This window comes from Mastigoproctus giganteus, chromosome 13 (genome assembly GCF_048544385.1).
Source record: "Mastigoproctus giganteus isolate SK-2022 chromosome 13, ASM4854438v1, whole genome shotgun sequence".
Taxonomy (NCBI): Eukaryota; Metazoa; Arthropoda; class Arachnida; order Uropygi; family Thelyphonidae; genus Mastigoproctus; species Mastigoproctus giganteus.
Window position 1 is genome coordinate 21452075 of NC_143587.1, and position 23227 is coordinate 21475301.

Genomic DNA, 23227 nt, shown 5'->3' on the forward strand with positions numbered 1-23227 from the left:
TTGTGAGCTTTGGTGTAGGCAGAAAATGAAACTGAAGAATTGGAAACAAGCCAATTAAGATATGCAACATACTTCTCCTGAATGGCCTTAGCGCATTTATTGGAAAACCAAGGTTGAGATAAAGGACGAGATTTTAAAGTGGAGGGTGGGATAAAGGATTCCATTCCTACAAGAATAATTTCACTGATAAGATCTAATGATCACAGCTTGTCGGTGATTATTAACTACTCTACTGATCTTTACATCATCTGCAAATTTAGACATCACACAGCATGGGTTTGTTAAGGGAAAGTCTTGTCTGACAAATTTGATTGGGTATTATGATGTGGTTACAAAGGAACTGGGTGCAAAATATAATTTTGATATCATATACTTGGATTTCAGGAAAGCTTTTGACACTGTTGTGATTGGAAGACTACTATACAAATTGGAGCAGAATGGTATTAAGGATAAGTTGCTACAACGGATAAAAGGATGGTTAAGTGGGAGAAGGCAGAGGCTGGTAATCAATGGGTGCTGCTCTTCGTGGACTAATGTTATTAGTGGAGTCCCGCAGGGTTCAGTGTTGGGTCCACTGTTGTTTTGTATATTTATCAATGATATTGATGAAGATATATCAGGCTTAGTGTCAAAGTTTGCAGATGATACAAATGTTGGCAGGGTTGTAAATGACAATAATGGCAGTGGGCTACCTCAACAGGATATAGGAAATTTGGACAGATGGGCTGAGAAGTGACAACTGAAGTTTAACATTGACAAATGCAAAGTACTGCATATGGGTAAAAGTAACCCCAAAGAAATGTACCAACTGTGTGGTACTACACTTAAGGTGGTAGAAAATGAAAAGACCTGGGAGTAATTGTGCAGTCAGATATGAAGTTTTCTTAGCAATGCAGACAGGCTGCCAGGGCAGGTCAGGGGGGTTTGTCAATGATATATTGGAATTTTGCTAGCAGCGAAAAGGAGGTGATTGTCCCTCTGTATAAGGCAATGGTCAGGCCATGCCTTGAGTACTGCGTACAGGTCTGGAGACCTCATTTTAGGAAGGATGTAGATTTGCTTGAGCGTGTACAGAGAAGGGCAACAAGATTGGTGAGGGGAATGAAGGGATCCTCTTACCAAAAGAGGTTAAGTTCTGCAAATTGCAGCGACTGGAGACTAGGCACCTGTGAGGTGATCTGATTGAGGTGTATAAGGCCTTGAATGGGTTGAGCACACTGAATTGTGATGGGATTCTTCCACTTGTTCAGATTACGAACCTAAGGAGGCATAATTTCAAATTGAGGAAGGACAGATGTAGAATAGATGTGCAGAAATTTGCCTTTAGCCTGTGGGTGGTTAATTGCTGGAACAAATATCCGTCTGTCATTGTGGAAGTTGATAGGTTAAATAAATTTAAGGAGGAACTGGACAAACATTTAGATGGAATTGTTTTGTATTTTTTTTTTTTTTTTTTGACTGATGCTGCATAAGCTCATACACATGCTTTCTTGCATCACATGCCACTACTACTACTATCATCACGCCCTCTATCCCTTCATAGATGTCATTTAAGATAATCAAAAACAACAGTGGCCCCAATACTGATCTTTGTGGAACCCCACTTCTTACATTAACCCAATCTGAGGAATAACCATTTATCACAACCTTCTGCCTGGTGCCATCCTGCTATCCACTAAGGATTTTCTCTGTGAGTCTAACTTGTTCCAACTTATAAAGTAACCGCTCATGTGAGGCTGTGTCAAATTCTTGGCTGAAATCCAAATAAACAATGTCGAAATTATTCCCTATGTCCAGCTCTTGAGTGACCCTGTCGAAATATCTAACCAGATTAGTTAAACATTATTTTCCCTTTACAAAACCATGCTGTGTATCCTTCAGAATTCCATTTCTGTCTAAATGATCCTGAATTCCACCTGTGATCATTGCCTCCATGATTTTCCATAGTACTGAAGTTAGACCGGCCCTTCAGTAATTTCCCATTACCCTCTTAGAACCGCCTTTATGTTCCAATTTACTCCAATCCAACGGAATCTCTCCTGTGTCCAGTGACGCTCTCATAATTAGCCTTAATGGTTCAGTGCACTCACTTGTTGCCTCCCTTAAGGTTATAGGGTATATGCCATCAACCACAAGAGCCTGTAGGCATGAAAGTTTTTTCATTGAATAATCATTTGAAATTTCAACATCATTAATTACATTTTTTTCAACTTCACTCCCATAATATCTCATTGACACAAGTGCTTTTTTTTCCTATAAATATCGATGCAAAGTAACTGTTGAGTTCATCTGCAACATCAGTTGGGATATCTAATACTATCCCACGCAATTACATATGAGTCTGATCTTATTTGTCCTTCTCTTCTTTGCATTTATATATGTGAAGAATTCCTTAACTGCACTCTTTGCTCTCTTCTTTATTCCTTAACCCACTCTTTGCTGTCTCCCAGAGTCAGTAAAGATACTCTAGTGATAATTATTTTGCTTAATAAAACATCTTTCTCCTTCAGAAAATGATGAACATAATTGAACCTTGGAAGAGCAACGTAGAACAGAACATCAGTGTTCCGCAAATTCTTTCCAGAATAAGAAATTGCACGACTTCAATGAGATTTTAAAAGATAAACTTGAGTCAGAAATTAATGAAATATGGACTGAGATCGTCTACAATTATCTCGGTACAATAGCACCATCCAGCATAGAATCTGAAAGGGCGTTTTCTGCTGCTGCAAAATTAGATCCATTTTAAACGATCATACTATTGATTGCTTATGTTTCTAAGAGCTCACTTTATTCGGACAGGTAGTGTGGATGCTTAAACAAACTTTGCAGTAAAAATATGTATTTTTTTTGTTTTTAGAATAACTGTATTTTTAATATATATATTTTTTTTAGAATATCTATTATTGTAATAAAAGTTTATTTAAAACATGAATTCAAGTAATTACATTACTTGTTTTTTCATTACTTTATTGCACCTACTTGTCATCAAAATTTATTGAGAAAAATGTTTTTTTTTTGGAATACCAGTATCCCAGTTTCATAAATTAAAAATCATTGAAATAGCAAAATTAAGATTTTGACCGATATTGTAAGCCCTAGTCACATTGCAGTTCTTACATTACATTACAAACACTTCCTAGTTCATTTCACAATTATACATGGTCTCAGTTCTAATCTCAATGATGTCCATTTCCACTTACAATCTGCCAAACCCCATGTACTTTTCTGACAGAATCTCAGTTATCGGTTGATTCAACCACTGCTCACTCAGTTGCCCAAATTATTCTCTGTATGATTCCTTTCGCTTCAAAGGTGGTACTTGTGCGTATGTCCATTCCGATATCCCTGTCAGAGATGGCGCCTCTGTAGCCAGATGAGCAGGAGCAGAAGTGCATAGCACGTGCTTCTTGATTAGACCGGGGTTCGAGCCAGTGACCACCAGATACAGAGGATGCAGAAAGGTCAGGGAATGACCACTGCATATCCCCAGAGCAATATGGCCTTAGTCGCTAATGCTCCTAAAAAACCAAATAACAACAACTATTAGAGACTTGGTAATTTGGAATCTCCTCTTTTCGATCTTCTCTGGCTTAAGATTTCTCTACCTCGTCGCATCAAATTCATCTGTTGTCTCTACCGTTCTCCCAGTTCCACTAATCACTTGGAGCTCTTTGAATTCCTCTCTTTGCAACTTGACTCTCCTGTCCCTCAGGTTCAGTTCTTTTCCTCTTGTATATTAATGATCTTCTTCTTCCATTGACTGGAAATCCTATCCATAGTTTTGCCGATGATAGCACATTGCATTCTAGTTTCCAGTTTGAGAAACCTTGCCCTGCTTAATCAGCTTCAACTTCTCAATTTTTTGCTACCAATTCCTTAAGTGCTGATCTCCAGGTAATTCTCCAGTGGGGCAAGGACAGCTTAGTTGACTTCAGTCCTTCTAAAACTCTGTCCTGTTTTATTTCTGGCAAAAAGGATTCTTCTGCTCCTGTGCTTATCTTTGGTGACACTCTGATTTCTAGGCAAAATGATATATCTCTTTTGGGGATTGCCCTGACTTCTAATCTCTCTTGGCACAAGCACATTACAAATATTGCTTCCTCTGCATCTAAAAAACTTGGTTTTCTCTTTCTCTCTTGGCATTACTTTTCTTCCAAACAGCTGCTCACTCTCTACATATCGCAAATCTGCCCTACCTTGAATATTGTTCCCACATCTGGGGTGGTGCCCCCAAAACCTCTCTCAGGCTTCTAGATTCCATTCAGAAGAGAGCAGTTAGGTTAATTAATGACTCATCTCTAACAGAGTCTTTCCACTCTGTCTCATAGACGTTCTGTTTCTACTGCATGCCTTTTCTACAGATACTTCATGGGCACTGTTCTTCTGAATTGGCTTCTATAATTCCCACTCTCTCTTTCAAAACAGTCCGAACACGTGCCGCCACCAGCCAAAATCCATTTACTGTCCAACTTCAAACTCACAGAACCAACTTTTCATCTTCCTCGTTTATTCATTCACCTGCCGTTTTCTGGAACAACCTTCTTTCATATGTCTTTCCTGAAAATTGCAGTCTACAGAAGTTCAAGTCTAATGTCAAATATCTTCTTTCATCTTCCCAACCTCCAACCCATGTACGGTACTAAGTACTATAGGTTCTAATACCTCTCGTGTTTTGGGATTTTCATTTAAAAAAAAAAAAAAAAAAGCAGCATTATGCAATTTTAATGCATTAATTGAACATTGTAAATAAAGTTCGGAGTGGGAAAAAAATAAAAAAAACTGCTATTTTGAGATTCTTGTTTCTGTTTTGGTCTTTCATCCATCTGTATTTGACCAGAAAAAAATGTTTGAAGATTATTCATTTGTATTGATGCATTGATGCTATTTAAACATCTAAAATTAGTAATCAACCTTGAACTAATCTTTTTGATTGTTAGTCAATGGGAAGTGAAATTTAAGTGAATCTTGTTTGGTTTCAATTCAGTACTTTTTTTTTTTTTTTTTTATGGATCAATCAAAACATGATACTCTATATTTTGGTAACAAAAACAAGTTTTTGTAAATACCTAGCCATGTTATTTATTATATGTAAACATCCTGACTTTCCTGAATATAAAATTTAGCATTCCAGTATAACAGTGTTGATGTTATTGACAAGCATTCATTAGCCTTTCGTTTACCCTAAATATTTCATTACAACTTGCAATAGAATGTTACCCACTTTATTTGTTAACTTTTTTTTTCAGAACCTTAAATCTAAGTCGACTCTTTAAGAAGCTAAAAGTGTACAATATTTCATTTCTAGGTTTATGTTTTAAAGAGGCCTTATGTTGATGAATTTTTACAGAAAATGGGTGAACTGTATGAATGCATTCTCTTCACAGCAAGCCTTGCAAAAGTAAGTGCCATCATCAAATTTTATTGGTTTCTTCTTCGTTTATTTGTCTATTGTGCTTACTATAGTTTGTACCTTATAAACTTAATTTTAATCAATAAAAGAATTTTTGATTTTAACTTTCTGATTACGTTGCTGGGTCAGCAGTTACCATACTGCTAGCTAGTTCTCAACATTACTCATTCAAAATTTGCATTATTTGCATTCTCCTCAACCTCATATTCTGAGGTTGAGGAGGGTATAACTAGTAAAAACTCCACAATTCTAGAGGAAAATACTAGAATTGTAGAGATTTGTGATGTTCTTTAGCCTTGTATAGCTTATAAGCAGGGCTGTAGTGGAGGGTATACACTCTGGATTTTTTAAGGTGAATAGCATATACCTCTGGTTTTTGAAAGACTGAAATACGGGTATGTGCCATATACCCTCTAGAATTCGATTAATATGCACAGTATACTTTACTTTTCATAACGTTCATTCTGCTAATTTACGGCTATAGCACTGCTTATAAGACCCTGCTCCACACACACACAGGCGATTTGCAGAAATTCTGTCCCTGTTTACTTTTCTTTCAGATTTCGATGAAGTTTCTTTTTTTTTAATATAATGCAAAGCACTAAATATAAATGGTCTGTATTTGCTGTTGTTTTTGTTTTCATTTTGTGTATTAGCAGTAGCCTCTCCATGTTCTATATGATTCATCTGTTTCTGTGATTCTTATCATTCATGTGATTTCCATGTTTATTTGTCAAATTTTCCATAATTTAGATTAATTCACCTAATTAAAAAAAATTATAAATAAATATTTTGGGGATGAGTAACTTATCTGAGGATTGATTTATAGGGATAAATCAGAAAATAGAGGCAATTTTTTTATTAAATCAAGGAGGGAAAAAAATATGCAAAAATTTTAGTACTGCTTTTCCTTGTAGTCCCCTGACTTCTCCAAATGCTTCTTACATCAGTCCACAAGCTTCTTAATGCTATCTAAGGAACTTTTTTAGTTGTCCATGTAGCCACTTTTGCCCTACTTCTTTGACTTCATAATTTCAAATTCAACATTTGTGTGTAATGCTTTTTTTTTTTTCCAGAGGGTTTAAAATGGTGATAGTGTTCAAGTTCTGGACTGTATGGTGGGTGGGGGATAAGTTCAAATGAAGTTTTTGAATCATTTCAACAGTTACAGCAGCACACACATTTTGACAACAAATCTCCACATTTACTGCAAATAGCAGGTTTCTCTCCATACTTCCATTAATTGTTCCGGGCCCATTCATATGCCAAAACAATGTCAAAATGATTTTATTAGAAGATACTTAATTTTTGTGGGGGGCTCGTGTTCCACTCTTCTTTGTGCTTGCTTTTAGGCCTGTAGTGATACACTTGTTTATACAGAAAAACCTTGTTGGTTCAAAGGACAAAATGTGTCTGTTTTACTTCAAATAGGTTCAAAGTTACCATACAAGATAAGAACATGGATATTAAAGAGGGATTTTAAGTCATATACTATAGTCAGACATTGTTATAATGAAATTGAATGGAACTATAACAAAAATTTTACATTTCTATTTAAAATCTATACCAAATTTTCACAATTCTCATTTAAAATATTGAGAATCTTTTAGTTTAGTCAATATGAGAAAGACAGCGATTGTACCTTGGGGAAATTCAGTAATTAATTGCTTACAATAACATGTCATTTTGACACCATTGCTAATTATATAGCTTGATGTATCCCCAAGCTGTACATTAAAATAATTGCTCTGTTTTATTATATATAATTGCAGATACCCGATAAAGAGAGAGAATATCCATATTTTGGAATATTATTGCTATGTAATATGCATTATGTGCAAAAAAAGAGATTCTTTCTTTTTTTATATACCACATCACTTATTTACAAAACTTATTCTTTATACATTCTCACAAGGTTCAGCTGTGTAAGCTTTTTATACAGTGTTTGCATGAGCTGACAATCTGTTTGTCACTTTATATTAGTAATGGCCATATGGTGCACGGAAGCCTAAGGCTTATGCTACATCAGCTGGAAAACTGTGTATTTGATTACAATGGTGAAATTTTACCTTGGTTGTGTGGCATGTTTTGGGAACTATACACCAAAATAAAGCATAAAAAAAAAAAACCTTGATTCATGTTTATTTCACTATACTGAGCCAACATTCTGCAATAAATTTGAGTAGGTTTTATTCTTTATACATTCAAAAATCTGATTACAGATTGCATCTCTGCCTTGGTGCATAGCTGCATGGTTGTGCCATGTGGGCACTTACTGTTGCCAGCAGACTTCAACAAGCTGGTGCAGGATTTCAGCAATTTGCATTTTTGCATAATTTGCATTTTATGTTGGTTTTTTGGTTTTTCATTAGCATGATTGGTATCTGTATAATTTTTTATTTCTGTATTATTATTGTTATACACATTGCCCTAACATTAATATCCAATAATATACTACATTAATATCCTCTGTTGATGCTTGGTGGTCACATCCTACCGAAGTACCACGTGTCAGACACAACTATAAATAGGTTCGTAGGCCTTTGAGAACACAGTAGGGTGATTGTGAATGCAAGATGCCACAATCGTTGAGTCAGCAGACTTCCAGTGCAGAATGATGGTAGAGTTCCACAAAAGCCCAGTCCATACATGACATATCAATGGCACTGAAAATCCCTCTAAGTTGATGATTTTGCTGATGTTTGCAATATGTTTCGTCAGTTTTATTGTGAGGAACTACCAGATATTGTTGGGAAAAAAGAAAGAATTGATGTATAGTGGTCCTGGTTGAAAACTGACATGTGCGTAAGGAAGTTTGAAATATAATGAATTATCCCAGTCATGCTTCGCATTTTAACGGTTGGTTCCTCATATCAGTGCCGAGGGGGGGGGGGGTTCTGATCGAACTATAAATGATTGGAGAAGCTTGGAAAAAAAAATTGTATGGATCAATGAATAGCTCATGGAAGCAGTTATACCCTGATGCTGCTTTTGAATATGAAGAACGCAATGTGACCGGGCTACAGAAAAGAAATTGTATGTCTTGCAAAAGAAGTGGGATTCCACAAAGTTGTTAATGAATTGCTCAAGCACAATTTTTTGACTCAAGCTCAAAAAACCACTTACAAATGAGGAGCTAGCAGAATTAGGCCAACTACCCACAGAAGAGAAAGCCGAAAATGATGACACAATGGAATCACCAAAGGATAAAGATTTAAAAATTAAAGGAAGCCCTTGAGAAAATTGACCAAGCACTTGAATATTTTTGTGAGAACAACCCTCTGCATGATTGTGCAGCAGAAGTTAAGCACGAAGTTAAAGGCATAACTAAAGGCTACAACAATTTTATCTGAAAAAATACGGCAAAAAAAAAAACCCTAACTTGTGAATCATTCTTTATTCACAAAATTGAAAAATGGTGTAATTTCAATTAACTTTACTTAACCTTACATTGTTCAACATATAAAATAATTGTTTCATTTTTATGCTCCTTCCATCCATTTTTTACTAAGTACATAATACACGTTATGAAAACGTGGTCCCCATTTTAGGTGGATTCATTTCACATGGAATTTTCTGGAACCAGTTACCCTTGGATAATGAAGACTCCCTGTAGCAGGATCATTTTTTACAAACAAAACATTCAACCTTGCATTTGCAAATACAAAACATTTATATTGAATTTTATAAATTTACTATTCTCATCACTAGATTGTAATATATATTCATTATAAATGTTTAATGTATGTTAAATGATTAAAATACAGTTCTGAAGTGGAAAACCTGCATATAACCAATCCATGGAATGATTTGTACTTTTCCAAATGTAGCTGAAATGTGTTTCTTTCTTTTGAACTTGTATTCAAAAGTATTGCCGTTAATTTTAAGAGTTGCCAGTGAAACAAGGTGGTTATGTGTTTCTCGTGACTGCTGGTTTATGAGTAGCTGAATTTGTTTCTTCATCTTCTGCCGTGTGTTTTGTCAACTGTCAAGGGTGTTTCTAGGTTGGGGAGGAGAATCTTAATGTCATACAGTTTAATCTTGATATATCATTTGATGGTGACTAAAAATTGTTACCACTGAATCAAGAAAATAATTTTATCCTGGAAACAAAATTGTTTATAATATCTGATATGTGGCACAAACAACTCTGCTGCTGATGGCAAAACTTGAAACTAATAATCATCCTATAACGAGATTCACTCTGAAATGGCCAAGTTTCCATATAATTACCTGTAGACAGCAAATTAATTGCAAAAAAAATATTGTCAATTTAAATTAAAAGAAATTTTAATCTACTTTTGGTGTCACCTAACTGTTTGTACTTGAGAGTTCTGTTTCACTTGTAGTATTAAAAGGATGTGGGGGGAGAACATTATAAAGTTGATTTATTGTAATATTGAAATTAATTGATTCTGTTTTTGATAGTATGCAGATCCAGTAGTCGATCGCCTAGACAAATGGGGTGTTTTCAGGGCAAGACTTTTCAGAGAATCGTGTTTCCATTACAGAGGGAATTATGTTAAGGTAAAATACTTTTATTTTTAAATAATAATTATTTTGTGTGGTAAACTATTTCAGAATAGATTGGATTAGATGTACATATTTTATTTCTCTCTCTCTCTTTTTTTTTTTTAATGTATTCATCTGTATTTTTTTCTCACAACAGTGGACTATATAGTTATATACTGTTTTTGGCAGTTAATTTGTACACAGAATAAGTTCAATTCTGCTAATGGTGCTAATGCTAAATAACAAACACAAAAATGTAAATAAATCAAAAACCTATTAGTTTATGATAAAATATTATTGAGAGAGAGAGAGAGAGAGAGAGAGAGAGAGATAATTTTAATATATGACTTAATATTGCAAAAAGACTAGACAAATTTCTGTATGAAATTGCACTTACACAAAATAGTTAATCATTGGCTAAACTGGTGTATCAATAATCCATGGGAACATGTCATATTTGTCTCCCATACAGAGAACAAGACTGTTGATTAGAGCCGGGGGAATCAATTCCCATTCTCAAGTAAGGGATGATGCATGCTTAGTGAAGTTTCTGGGAGAGGATCTCTGACTGGCAGCTCTCTTGCTTATAGCATAGTGAACATGCTGTTATGAACCAGTACCTTTAGAGGACTACCTTCCTCTGAAGGTATTGTTCACTAGAGAGCCCTGGCTGACATGCATTATTTTACACGAAAAGAAAGTTTGGACTACTTGTCCATGCAAAAATGGTGGACCAAAACATGTCTATTACCCTGAAGTTATTGGGTTAGAATCTTTTGAAGAGTGTTTGACTCATATGTGAAGGACACTAGACCCATTGTGCAGAAGTCAAGGGAACACAAACTACTGATTGTCATTCATAAAGATCCCTCTTGTGAAGACTTATGTAGATATGCCTAGATAGAAGTGCTCCTGTAGTAGAGAAAATTCTGAAGTAAATTGCCATAATGTGAAGTCTCTTTGAAGCACACTTGATGGCCAGGTCATCTTACGTGGAGGTGACACGAGGACACATTAGACAGATGAGCATGTGTTTTTGGACTAGTTCTACAGATTGTTCATAACATTGCAAGTTATATTCAGTCACGTGGACATTTTGAATTGATTTCTGTCATTCTTATATTTTCCTTGTTTCCTCTGCTTAAAAAATCATCCAGTCTGTCTTTATGGCATTTTTACCATGGTAGTCATTTTGAAATCAAGAATGTGATTGATAAAATGCATGATACAAAGGCACCAAAAAAAGGCTATTTTTGGGTAGTTATCCAATTTGCATGTTTTGACGAGATGTGCGACTTTTTATGATCAGAAAGATTGCCTCATAAGTGATGAATATACGGCTCTAGATGTGTTTGCGTTTAAAAGTGCATTCTTGTTTTGTTTAATTTTTGAGCACCAACGTATTTAATTTAAATTTATCTTTTGTATTGAATGGATCTCCAAAATATTACTAGTATTTATTTTTGTGACTGGGTTTAATTGTTGTTGAAGCATATGCATATAAATAAGTTTAAATTCTTTTTTTCTGTCTCACACAAGGAAACATTACATGTTTTGCAGCCTCTGTGAAATGGTTATATGAGACACTGAAATATGTTGTTAGAAAGTATAAGTGTAGTATTTCTTAAAGAAAAAAAAATTTCTTAATGAATTAAAGAATGTTAATAACACTAATTTAAAACATATATTATCATAGTGAATTTTATTGTGTAAAACGTATTACATTAACTAACTCTCCCACACAATAAAACTACTTAATAATCAGTAACATTTCTCAATTCCATATTGAATCCAGTTATCAGTCCTAGTCATGAAAAGAGTAATTGAGAAGGAAGAGTCTTCTACCCTGTATAGTTAGTATTGGCTGCCAGATCTTTTCTCATTTGCCACCTTTTTTCACTTTCTTATTCCAAAGGTGTTTTTCCTTCTGCTTGGAAATTTGCTCATATCCAGCCAGTTCCTAAAAAGGGTGACAAATCCCTCCCATCCAATTATCGTCCCATTGCAATTACTTTTACTCTTTCTAAAGTAATGGAGAAATCAATTAACTGCCAACTCTTAATTTACCTAGAAACCTTCCGTCTCATCAACGATCGCCAGTATGCATTCCGTCAGTGTCGATCCGCTGGTGATATTCTGGCTTATGTTACCCATTTATGGACTAATTCAATGGAAACGTTGGGTGAAACAAAAGTAGTTGCTCTTGACGTCTCAAAGGCTTTCGATCGTGTTTGGCATAAAGGTCTTCTAAACAAGCTTCCATCTTTTTATTTGCCAACTGTTTTTTTGTAATTGGTTATCCAGTTTTCTCTCTGATTGCTCACTCAGGATGACAGTAGATGGCTCTGTCTTCTAACTTCTCCACTAATGCGTGCCCCCCCCAAGGTTCAGTTCTTTCCCCCACTCTTTTCCTTTTGTGGCCATATTAATGGCCATCTTCCACTGACTGGAAATCCTATCCATAGTTTTGCCGATGATAGGAGATTGCATTCCACTTTCCATTTTGAGAAACTTTGCCCTGCTCAATCAACTTCAACTTCTTGAAAATCTGCTACCAATTCCTTAAATGCCGATCTCAAGGTAATTCTCCAGTAGGGCAATGACAACTTAGTTGATTTCCATACTTCTAAAACTCAGTCCTGTCTTATATCTCGCAAAGAGTATTCTTCTGCTCCTATGCTTATCTTTGGTGACACTCCGATTTCTAGGCAAAATGATATATCTCTTTTGGGGATTGCCCTGACTTCTAATCTCTCTTGGCACAAGCACATTACAAACATTGCTTCCTCTGCATCTAAAAAACTTGGTTTTCTCTTTCGCTCTCGGTGCTACTTTTCTTCCAAACAGCTGCTCACTCTGTATAAATCGCAAATCCGCCCTGCCATGGAATATTGTTCCCACATCTGGGGTGGCGCCCCCAAAACCTCTCTCAGGTTTCTTGATTCCATTCAGAAGTGGGCAGTTAGGTTAATTAATGATTCATCTCTAACAGAGTCTCTCCACTCCCTGTCTCATAGACGTACTGTTCCTGCTGCGTGCCTCTTCTACAAATATTTCCATGGGCACTGTTCTTCTGAATCGGCTTCTAGAATTCCTGCTCTCTCTTTCAAAATAGTCCAAACACGTGCCGCTACCAGCCAACATCCATTTACTGTCCAACTTCAAACTCACAGAACCAACTTTTCATCTTCCTCGTTTATTCATTCAGCTGCCGTTTTCTGGAACAACCTTCCTTCATGTGTATTTCCTGAAAATTACAGTCTACAGAAGTTCAAGTCCAATGTCAACAAATATCTTCTTTCGTCTTCTCAACCTCCAATCCAAGCACGGTACTAAGTACTATAGGTTCTAATACCTCTCGTGTTTGGGGTTTACATATGAAAAAAAAAAAAAAAAAAAAAAAAAAAAAATTAGATCTAATAATAGGTTTAAATATGGAGTTGAAATGTCTCCACTTAGACAATTCTGTTGTGTGAGTTAAATTACTTAAGGTAATACTTTTTACTTAGTAAAATTCAATTGATAAAAGGTAGTTCATGTGGTTTAATTAGTGTTATTCACATTTAATGAATTCTTTATGACCACACGATGTCCTTTTCTCAACCCACAGTTTCTCTTTTAAATTCCTTCATGTTCTTCCTGAATTACGTTCTTACATTAGTCATTTTTACTTCCTCCAGGCTTGATGACAAGATTCCACAGGGAATCTAGAAGCAAAATTCTAAATTAGTTAAGTGGGGTGTGTGTGTGTTTGAGTAAGAGTATGCATGAATGCACACTACTGTAATTTCTGTAACCAAATATTTAGCATGGTGAGTTCTACTTAAAAATGATTCATGTGGTTTTCCAGTGTTTCTTCTTTTGAAAAGAAGAAACATTAGAAAGTGGAAAGAATCGGAAATATTTTCAGATTCCTTCCACTTCACTAAAATTAGTCAGGATTTCAAAATTCCTAGTTGCTTTGCAGTTTGCATTATTTCCTTGTTAGTTTTCATTTTATTACAGATGTTTAAAATAAATTTATAATTTAAAATAATTGGAATTCTGATGATACTATACATAAAATTCTTCCTTTCAAGATGTATTATATGAAAATGAAAGAGACAAAAATTTGTAAAGTTTTGATATAAACAATTTATACATAAGAGAGTTGGAAAGAAATGAATGAATGATTTCAAAATTTTTATAATTTCTGTATATTCCGAAGAAAATGATTGTTTTGTAAGTCTTAAAATATTTAATTTTTTACATAGTTCACAAACTTTTGGTGGAATATATGGTATATGAATTTTAGATATAGGAAGCTTCTTTTCCAACCAACTCTCCTAGTCCAATGCACTAATAATTCTTTGGGAAGGTGATATCAATTTTACAAAACATGTGAGACATCTTCCCCACTGTCAGAACCGTAGTGTTCAGACCCCTTGGTCTCAACATTGAGCACTCAAGACTTCTGTCTTCAAACACCATACCTCTGGCAGCAAACGTGGATTGACATAAAATTAAATTTTGACTGTCTAAACCGCTTAATAAATATGGACTTATTTTCTTCGGTCCTGTAGCTTGACATTAGAGTTAAATTTAGGGGTCTAAAAAGTTTAATGGATATGGGGGGATTATTCTCTACATTCCTTAAGTCGGACTTAATAATCCCAAAGAATTATTAGCGTGTTGGACTAGGAGAGTTGGTTGGAAAAGAAGCTTCCTATATCTAAAATGTTGCTTCATAATATAATAGAATATAGGAATTATCGAGCACTTAATAGCTCTCTATTATCAAATGGTATATGAATGTATTCATGAAGCAGCATGTGATTTGTGGATCTAGAAAACTGCAAAGAAGTTTATTATTTTCATAACAAATATAATTTATGTTCAAGACCAAAGCTCAGTTGGTTTCAGACAGTAAATTGTTACATTGTATAGGGTATTTCCATGTTAAAGTATGGAATTAACTAATTTTTCTCTATAGATAAATCAGTTTCTATCTATAGATAAATCAGTATGTTTGACTTTATATGACACATCGTTGTCTTGTTGTTCCCATCCTAGCAGTCAGAATGATAGAGTGGTGGCTGTGTTGAAGGAATTGGCACAATATTATAGCTTGCTATTATTGGTTGCAAATTTTCCCAAAAGAATCAGTTTTTGCCATAATGGGGCCCATTGAAAATATCTGGATTATCTGTTGTGCATTTGTCTTAAGATATTGATTAATAAAGTTATAGAGTAATAGATTTTTTTTAAATTTGTAATTTCATCCACCTCCATTGTACTTCAAGTGGTATAATGAATGAGCATATTATAATTAAGCTTAATTATTATAATACAGCTACCCTAATGTGTCATTCACGTGGTTAAATTTTTGCACTGTTATGCATGGATATACATAGCAGTGGTTTGAACCTTTTAAGCAGTGATTTATCAGATGCAGAAGTGAACAGTTAATGGAGTGTGACATTGAATGTTCTGCATGCAACTTAAGGAAAATATTTGAATTGAATTTATATGGTTAGTAATAAATTTTGAAGTGAGTTTTTTTTTTTTTTTTTTAAATCAATTTCTGTACATTTGCTTTTGACCATTTAGGTTAGAGAAGAATTAAGACTAATTATTAGTAGTGTAAGTGTATTTATGTTTTCATGCTTTATTGATATACATAAACATTGTTTTGAAAATAAAATATTTTGTCTTTAATAGTATTTATCAGAACTAGGACGAGATCTTCATAGGGTTGTGATCGTTGACAATTCCCCTGCATCATACATGTTCCATCCTAATAATGCTGTAAGTAGTTACGTTTGAAATTAGTTAATATTTCAAGAATCAAATAATTTTTGCTGTACTATTTGGTGACTTAATACTCTCACTAATGGAACTAATTGAATAATGCTAAAAATGAGGCGTCATTAATCAGTACAGTGGTACACAGATTATCTAAGCCAGTGAATGGAGTGGAAGATAGTGCAAATGCCATAATTAATATTTCAAGAATTTGATTCTTGAAATATTAACTATGCATATATCAGTTTAGTTCAGCATTTAAAATATTTGAACACTGCAAATTGAACTTACTAACAAGAAGACTGGTTTAGTAATGTCTGGTGACAAATATGAAGAATATTTTTACTTTCTTAAGACCAGTGATGTAACTGTTTTCAGAATAGTATACAGCATCTTGTTTGCAGTTGTTATGCTGTATTTTTATATTCAGTATGGAAAGAGTTTGCATCCACGTGAAAAAAAGTGTAATGCAAGTTCACACACTTTTCTAGTAGTCCAATAAGCCTTAAACACTTATACTGTGGTGATTATTCAATATTTCTTCCCCCACCCCATTCATAAAACTTGATAGAATATTCCCAATATATATATATATTTAAATAATGACAAAAGTTAAATTATAATAAAATAAATAAATAATTATATTTTGATTTTGTTATCTTTTAGTAGTTCCTTTAATCCTTTTTGGTGATATTTCACGTCTTTCGGAACTGGTACCTTTTCTTGGGGGGGGGGGGGACCGCTAAATTATTATGTAATTGGCATTATTTTAAATTTTATATCAGTTTTATTAATTGGATTTAAAGTGCGAAATTATATAAGGGTTTTTCAGCTACTGTTTATGTCCTACCTTTACTCTCCCTTTTCCCTTTGTTTTATTTTGGGTTATTTTTATGTTAATTTTCGCTCTACAGTTTTTGCCATACTACTGGCTTATGTTTTATTTTTTATTTTATTTTATTTAATTTTAAAATATTGGAGATATATATATATATATATATATATATATATATATATTATTTTTTTAATAAATGTTATAGCCCATTTTTGAGTATTTTTGAATCACTATAACAATGTTTTTCAGCCAATGTTCCACCAAACGTAGAACATACTACATTTCAATGTTTTGATACACTTTAAAATAAAAAGAAAATAGTCTGTATATATGCTAAAAATAAATTTAGCACAAAATTGGGCTTTGATTTGAATTGAATTATTTTGTCCTGGCTGTGATGGCATTGGTTTCCACCATTTGCTGGACATTATATAAAATTTATAATGTTCCACATCAATTTCTTACTCATTCCAAAGTGTTCTGTTATCTGAAAAGGGATAAAAAAAACTGTATTATAGTGTGGTCAAAAGTAAATATTCCTTCCTTTTTTTTTTTAAAGGTAAAGGTACCAGTAGTTGACACTTGTAAGTTTGTAAGGAATAATAAGCTTTAATGTCATTTTAAAATATTTTTATTGTTATTTCAATAACTGGCATCATTTAGTATGTAGATTTGAGTCTACCTTCTAGAGTATCGAATTATGGGTAGTATGGCAATTGCTGTTATTCATGAATTATTTATTATCATAACTTATAATTATCATAAGTTAGTTGGCATAATCAACAAATAATTATAAGTTATATTTGGTATTCTATAATTGGAATATCAAGCACTGACACTATGAAGATGTCACATCTGTTAATTTTGACATCATCCATGTCAATCACTATATACATACACTGGCCAAGAAAATACAAACACCTGAGCTGCCTTTGTTCAAATAACAGCAAATGTTCAGTGGAGCATCAATCTATTTGCATTTATTCTGACTCTGACTGTCTTAATACTTAAAAGTCTTTTTTTTTTTTTTTTTTTTGGCCAGTGTGTATGTATAAAGAAGATATATATCAATCATTTAATGGTGGTGAAAAGGATTGCTTGACTGTATTAATTACTGGCAGTGAAAGTAGTGAATTGGCATTTCTGCTGGTAGTTTTTAAATATGGAAGGATACCACATGGACAGTGCCATTATTGATCCTGAACACTGGAGCATTCCTGGGTCTGAAAGTGAACACAAGGTTTTAATTCTTTACCAGTTTGTTTCATCCTTGATTAATGTAGGGAAAAATAACTTTACTTATAATTCTTGTCATGTAAGTTTACACATTAACAATTTCTTTGAACTAATGGTGTAATTAATGAACTCTGGGTACAACCTGAAAGCAGTTACTGTACTGCGAGCGAGATGAAATTTAGAATAATATTGTCTGTGTGGTGCATGATCACTTGAAGTAATGGGAAATGATAGTTGAAGTATGTTACAGACTAAATGATCCTGAGATGTTTGACAAAAATCGCTTTAGACAGCTTGAATGAGCAGCTAACTGTGATCGTTTCATTATGCCTGTTATTAGATTTGAAATTGTGGGCTCACATCTGAGATTTTTAATTTCCAATGTATTAGAGAAAGCTAGTGCTAAACAGCAGATTTGCCATTACAGGAACTCCCTGACTTATGTAATACTCTACTTATGGAAATTCGATTTTACGTAAGTTTTTACTGGACAGTGCAAACTTAAAAAAAAAAAAATTGTGGAAACAAATTTTGTATCCCATAGGAATAAATGGAGGTATCATGAAAATATCGTAATGTGGACCATATAACAAGTGTTTTTTTTTTTTTTTTTTTGTAATTCGTTGCAATTCCTTGGAAGTTAAATTTCACTATATTACTAAGCTATTTATCTCTCTAAAAGGTCATATTTATAATGGAAATTGCACTACCCTTTCATCGTTATAAGAATCAGTTTTGAACGCTTTTGTGATATTTTTCTAAAGCACGTTTCTGGAGATCACATCCATAAAACAATAAAAAGAATTTGCACTTTCCAGTTTATTGGGCTTTTCTGTTAGTGCATCTAATTATAAACTGGTAGCAAATGCGATCTTATTGCATTTGAGATAATACTGTTACTGCAATTGTGTGGGTTTTTACACTATGGTAAAATGTGTCCCCCTTCACTGAAATCTTCATCATAAAAAAATAAATTTTCAGAAACTTCTCTTCATTTCTATTTACATATTACAATGATGAAGGGAAAGTGACCAATGGAAAGTGCAAGTGGTGGTAATGCCAGGAAACGAAACAAAATTGATTTAGAAATGAAGATGAAAATGATTAAGAAGTACGAAGCAGGACAAAGTTGCAAGGGAATTAGGTCTCACTGCTTCAACAGTGAATATTATTTTAAAGGACAATGCGCGAAAAAAAAAAAAACATGTCAAAGGATCAATGCACTTAAGATCAACAGTGATCACAAAAAGCGTTCATGTGCTATATTGAAGATGGAATAGCTGTTAATAATTTGGATGGAAAATCAGATTCAGAAGTGAGCCCCTGAGTCTAATGACCATTCAAGCAAAAGCAACAAGTATTTATAAAAATATTAAGGATAAGTACGGCGAACCCCAAGCCAAGTTTGTGGCAAGCAATGGGTGGTTTAATATGTTCAAGCATCGCGCTGGTTTCCAGAATGTTAAAGTATGCGGTTAAGTCACCAGTGCCGATTCTGCAGCCGCAGAGAAATTTTGTGATGTGTTGGAAAAAATTATTGATGAAGGTGACTATTCAACGCAGCAAATTTTAAACGTTGACAAGACTGCTCTGTACTGGAAAAAAATTCCGGATCGAACATACATTGCCAAAGAGGAAAATACAATGCCAGGTTACGAGGCATCAAAAGTCGGCCACCCACGCTCTTGCTTATGTACCATTCTGGAAATCCTTGTGCATTTAAGGGCATCAAAGCCACCCTACCCGTGTATTTCCGATCAAACCGGAGAGCGTGGATAACAATCTCTCTTTGAGGATTGGTTTAAATGCTGCTTCATTCCAGAGGTTGAAAAATATTGTAAAGACAACAACGTTCCTTTCAAGATTTTGTTTCTATTGGATATCCCTTGCATCTAGATGATTTCAATTCGAACGTGAGAGTCATATTTCTGCCACCGAACATGACTTCACTCATCCAACCTATGGATCAGGGTGTTATTTCGAATTTAAAAGCATACTATTTACGCACAACACTTGCTCAGGCATTATCTGCAGTAGACGACGAGAAAAATTTTATGTTAAGAGACTTGGAAATCTTACAATATTTACCATGCCATCTTCAACATTAATAAGGCCTGGGTGGAAATTACTAAAAGTTGTTTAATTGGTGCATGGAAGAAAATATGCCTAAGGCATGTAAAAGGATTTGAAAAAGACAAATCATATGAAGAGGTTACAGATAAGATTGTAAAGGTTGCAGAGCTGCTTGAGTTGGAGGTTGATGCCAAAGACATGGAGAGTTAATAGAGGAAGGAGAGAGAGAAGGAATTATCTAATGAAGAACTTATTGACTTGCTGGCAGTGATAGTGAAATAAGAAAATGCTGACGAAGCTCAAGATGAACCAAATGAGGAGCCGAGATGCTTCACCACCAAAGAAATGGCAATGGCATTTCGTGAAATTGTATCGACAATGACTACGTTTGAGAAGATGGATCCTGACAGTGAAAGATTCTTAAAAGTTAACAGAGGGGTGAATGATATGCTTGCTTGTTACAAAGAAATCTACGATGAAATGAAAAAAGCCACCATCCAGTCACCATTAATATGTTCTTTCATAAGGTTGAGCGGCCAACCCCTTCTAAATCTCCAAAGCCCTCAACCACCGCAGTGGCATACTTATTAGCTGAAGACGTCGATTCTGGCAACGATGCCCGAGAGGTAAAACTTACTGACATTATGCCTGTCTCCTCTCAATTTTTATATTTTAAAATTCTTTTTGAACAATAAATAATTCTATTTGCATGTTCGTCAAACATTTCTTTTTTGATTCAATCAATTCAGTGAGCACAGTTGCGAGTGCTACACAAGCATGGGGGAATTTCCAACTTATGTAGCGTTCCGCAGAATGCAACCCTTACATAAGTCGGGGAGTTCCTGTATATGAACTGGGGTGTTTCTAAAAATAGGAGACCATGAAATTTCTCAGATCATTTTGAAGTCAGATGAACTTCGTTGGTGTGAAAAAGTTCATTTTTTATTTATATTATATAGGGTGCATTTAAAAAAGATTTATTTGTTTTTAAATGTAGTTTTGAAATTTATTTCTGAAAAAAGTTAAATTTTTTTTTTCTCCTTTTTCCCCATATATTTAGGTACCTGTTGCTTCTTGGTTTGGTGATATGTCTGATACCGAATTGAGAGACCTCATCCCATTTTTTGAGCAGCTTAGCAAGGCAGACAATGTTTATAATGTACTGCATGATGTAAATCATACAAACCCCAATTCAGCAACGCGACCTGGGTGGATTAATGGTAATGGTGTTACTTCATTACCATCAGTACCTTTGCATCAGAATGCTGTTCATCCTTCCTAGCAATTCAGAACCCTCTTGGAAAAAGGGTTTAATGCATTTGTTGGTTTTTCTCAAAGAACAGTTGCCTTTCACCGGTGGGATAAGTGCAAGTTGCCATGCCAACTGTTAAAAAAAAAATGTAACCTGCCTTTTTTACTATTTAAAGCAGTTACTTTAGTGTCCAGGATGACAGTAGTGAAAGTGAAGGGATTTTTCTTCCCAAGAAAATTTAAGTAACTGAGCCACACATTACAATTAATGTATGAACTGTGGTGACATATATTTGAGTCTGTTTTTTGAATATAAGCATCAGGTTTTATTTCACATAATACTTTACAATTTTTTTTTTTTTTTTTTTTTTTTTTTAATCTGTGGACTGTTAGTTTTGTAAAATCTACCTATGATCCATAAAGTGGTAACTTTAGAATTTGGTTATATAAATAGGATGTATGAACTTTCAAGTTGCATCCCTGTAGAAAGGACGGTGAATTATGAAAGCATCGTAACATGCATTTATCAGCAATAATTCTTTGAATCTTCTTGCTTATAATTATTTTTCTGTATAATTTTTAGTCGTTTTGTTGAAAATGAGGAATGTTTAACATTTGTCATGGCAATATGAGACTCTACAAATAACTGTACAAAGTAAATATGTGTAGTTGAAAGAGTACAAGGTATATGATTCTAAAAGGTGCTCACAATAACAAAGCACAGTTTTTATTCCAGATTAAACTTCTGGGCATGTTTCTTCCCCCTTTTTTATTTTCTTTGTGTGTAGAGACTGAGGCTGTTGATATTGCCTTTAGAACATGTTTCCACTTTTGAACTGTAAGATATCTATTTTTGCTACAAGTTGCCTTTTATAGACTTTCTAAGGAAGAAATTACATATAATGAAGTTCACATGGTGCCGGAGCACCAAAATAATAAATGTAAGATTATATATATATATATTATACACACATACACCACATACATACCCCTATTTACACTTTCATCTATATCTGTATCTTCAAACTCCCAGAACTTGGGATTTACTGTATTCACTGCCTTGTTTCAAAGACTGCATTTTGGAAGTTTGGAATTACTCCAGTGTGTGTGTGCTATCTTTTGAGCTTACTCATTTGTCAACTTTTCAGTTAATCTCTTGCCTGAAATGTGGAAGTCTTATATACATTGGTACCATAATGTGCTACTACTATGGATAAGCATTATGTTAGTAGCAAGTTACTAAAAATTAAGGTGCTGATAAATTAAGGTTGCTAAAGCAGAAAAACAATTAATATATTATTTGAGAAATAATATATATTTCTCACCCAAGTATTTTGGCATAAAAACTAGACAGATGTTTTCGAAAGCTAACGAGAAGCATGTAAATAGCTTTTTTTTAACCTCTCCTAGATCAAAATAGTAACAAAATCATTTCATCCATTTATTTGGGGGGGGGGTGTGCACCTAACACTTCAAAGAAGTGACGTGCACATTTCATATGAATTTTATTACACGTGAAGCCACATAATTTTATTTTTGTGTGCATTTGTTCAAAAGTTTTGCCAATTTCTTTATATAATAGCTTTAGATGTTTACATGAAACCATCACTATCTGCCAAGAAATGAAATGCAAATTTGTTTTTTTTTAACTTTCCTGAGAAACGAAAACAAATTTTCATAAGTCTTCCCACTATTATAATTAAAAGATTATTACAGTTTACTGCAAGTCCTGACTGACCTCATTTGTCCTCCAAAAATAAAATCTCTTTAAAGGGGGGAAAAAACTTTTCCCCCCAACTGCAGTGCTATGTAGCTGCCAAAAACAAATTATCTTCACAGCTATGCTTAACTACTTTGTGTTGCAAACTCATCCAGAAATTTAATGTAATAGCAATAAATTTTAAAGAATAAACTATGAACTTTAAACACTATATTTTATACCAATATAAAGAGTTAATAGGATTTAATCTTCTAAAATTCATAGAACTTCAAAAGGATAAGGTGGCTTTTCCTTATCTATGCAAATGTTTTTAGAGTCTGTTACTTGCCATAATCACATAATTATGTAACACTTTTTCTAAAATTAATATATATCATAGAATATTGATTGTCTGAAATGAAAT

The 23227-nt window shown here is 34.0% G+C and overlaps 1 protein-coding gene across 1 annotated transcript in view; it reads left to right on the top strand.

The window, feature by feature from the left end:
• Positions 1 to 21415, top strand: part of LOC150075846 (carboxy-terminal domain RNA polymerase II polypeptide A small phosphatase 1-like) — an 82652-nt gene extending 61237 nt beyond the window's left edge. The window contains exons 5-8 of the mRNA XM_090388163.1: positions 5309 to 5401; positions 9842 to 9940; positions 15626 to 15712; positions 20914 to 21415. Of these exons, the coding sequence (XP_090244289.1) occupies positions 5309 to 5401; positions 9842 to 9940; positions 15626 to 15712; positions 20914 to 21135 (501 nt within the window). The 3' untranslated portion in view covers positions 21136 to 21415. The remainder of the gene's footprint in view (positions 1 to 5308; positions 5402 to 9841; positions 9941 to 15625; positions 15713 to 20913) is intronic.
• The last annotated feature ends 1812 nt before the right edge of the window (positions 21416 to 23227 follow it).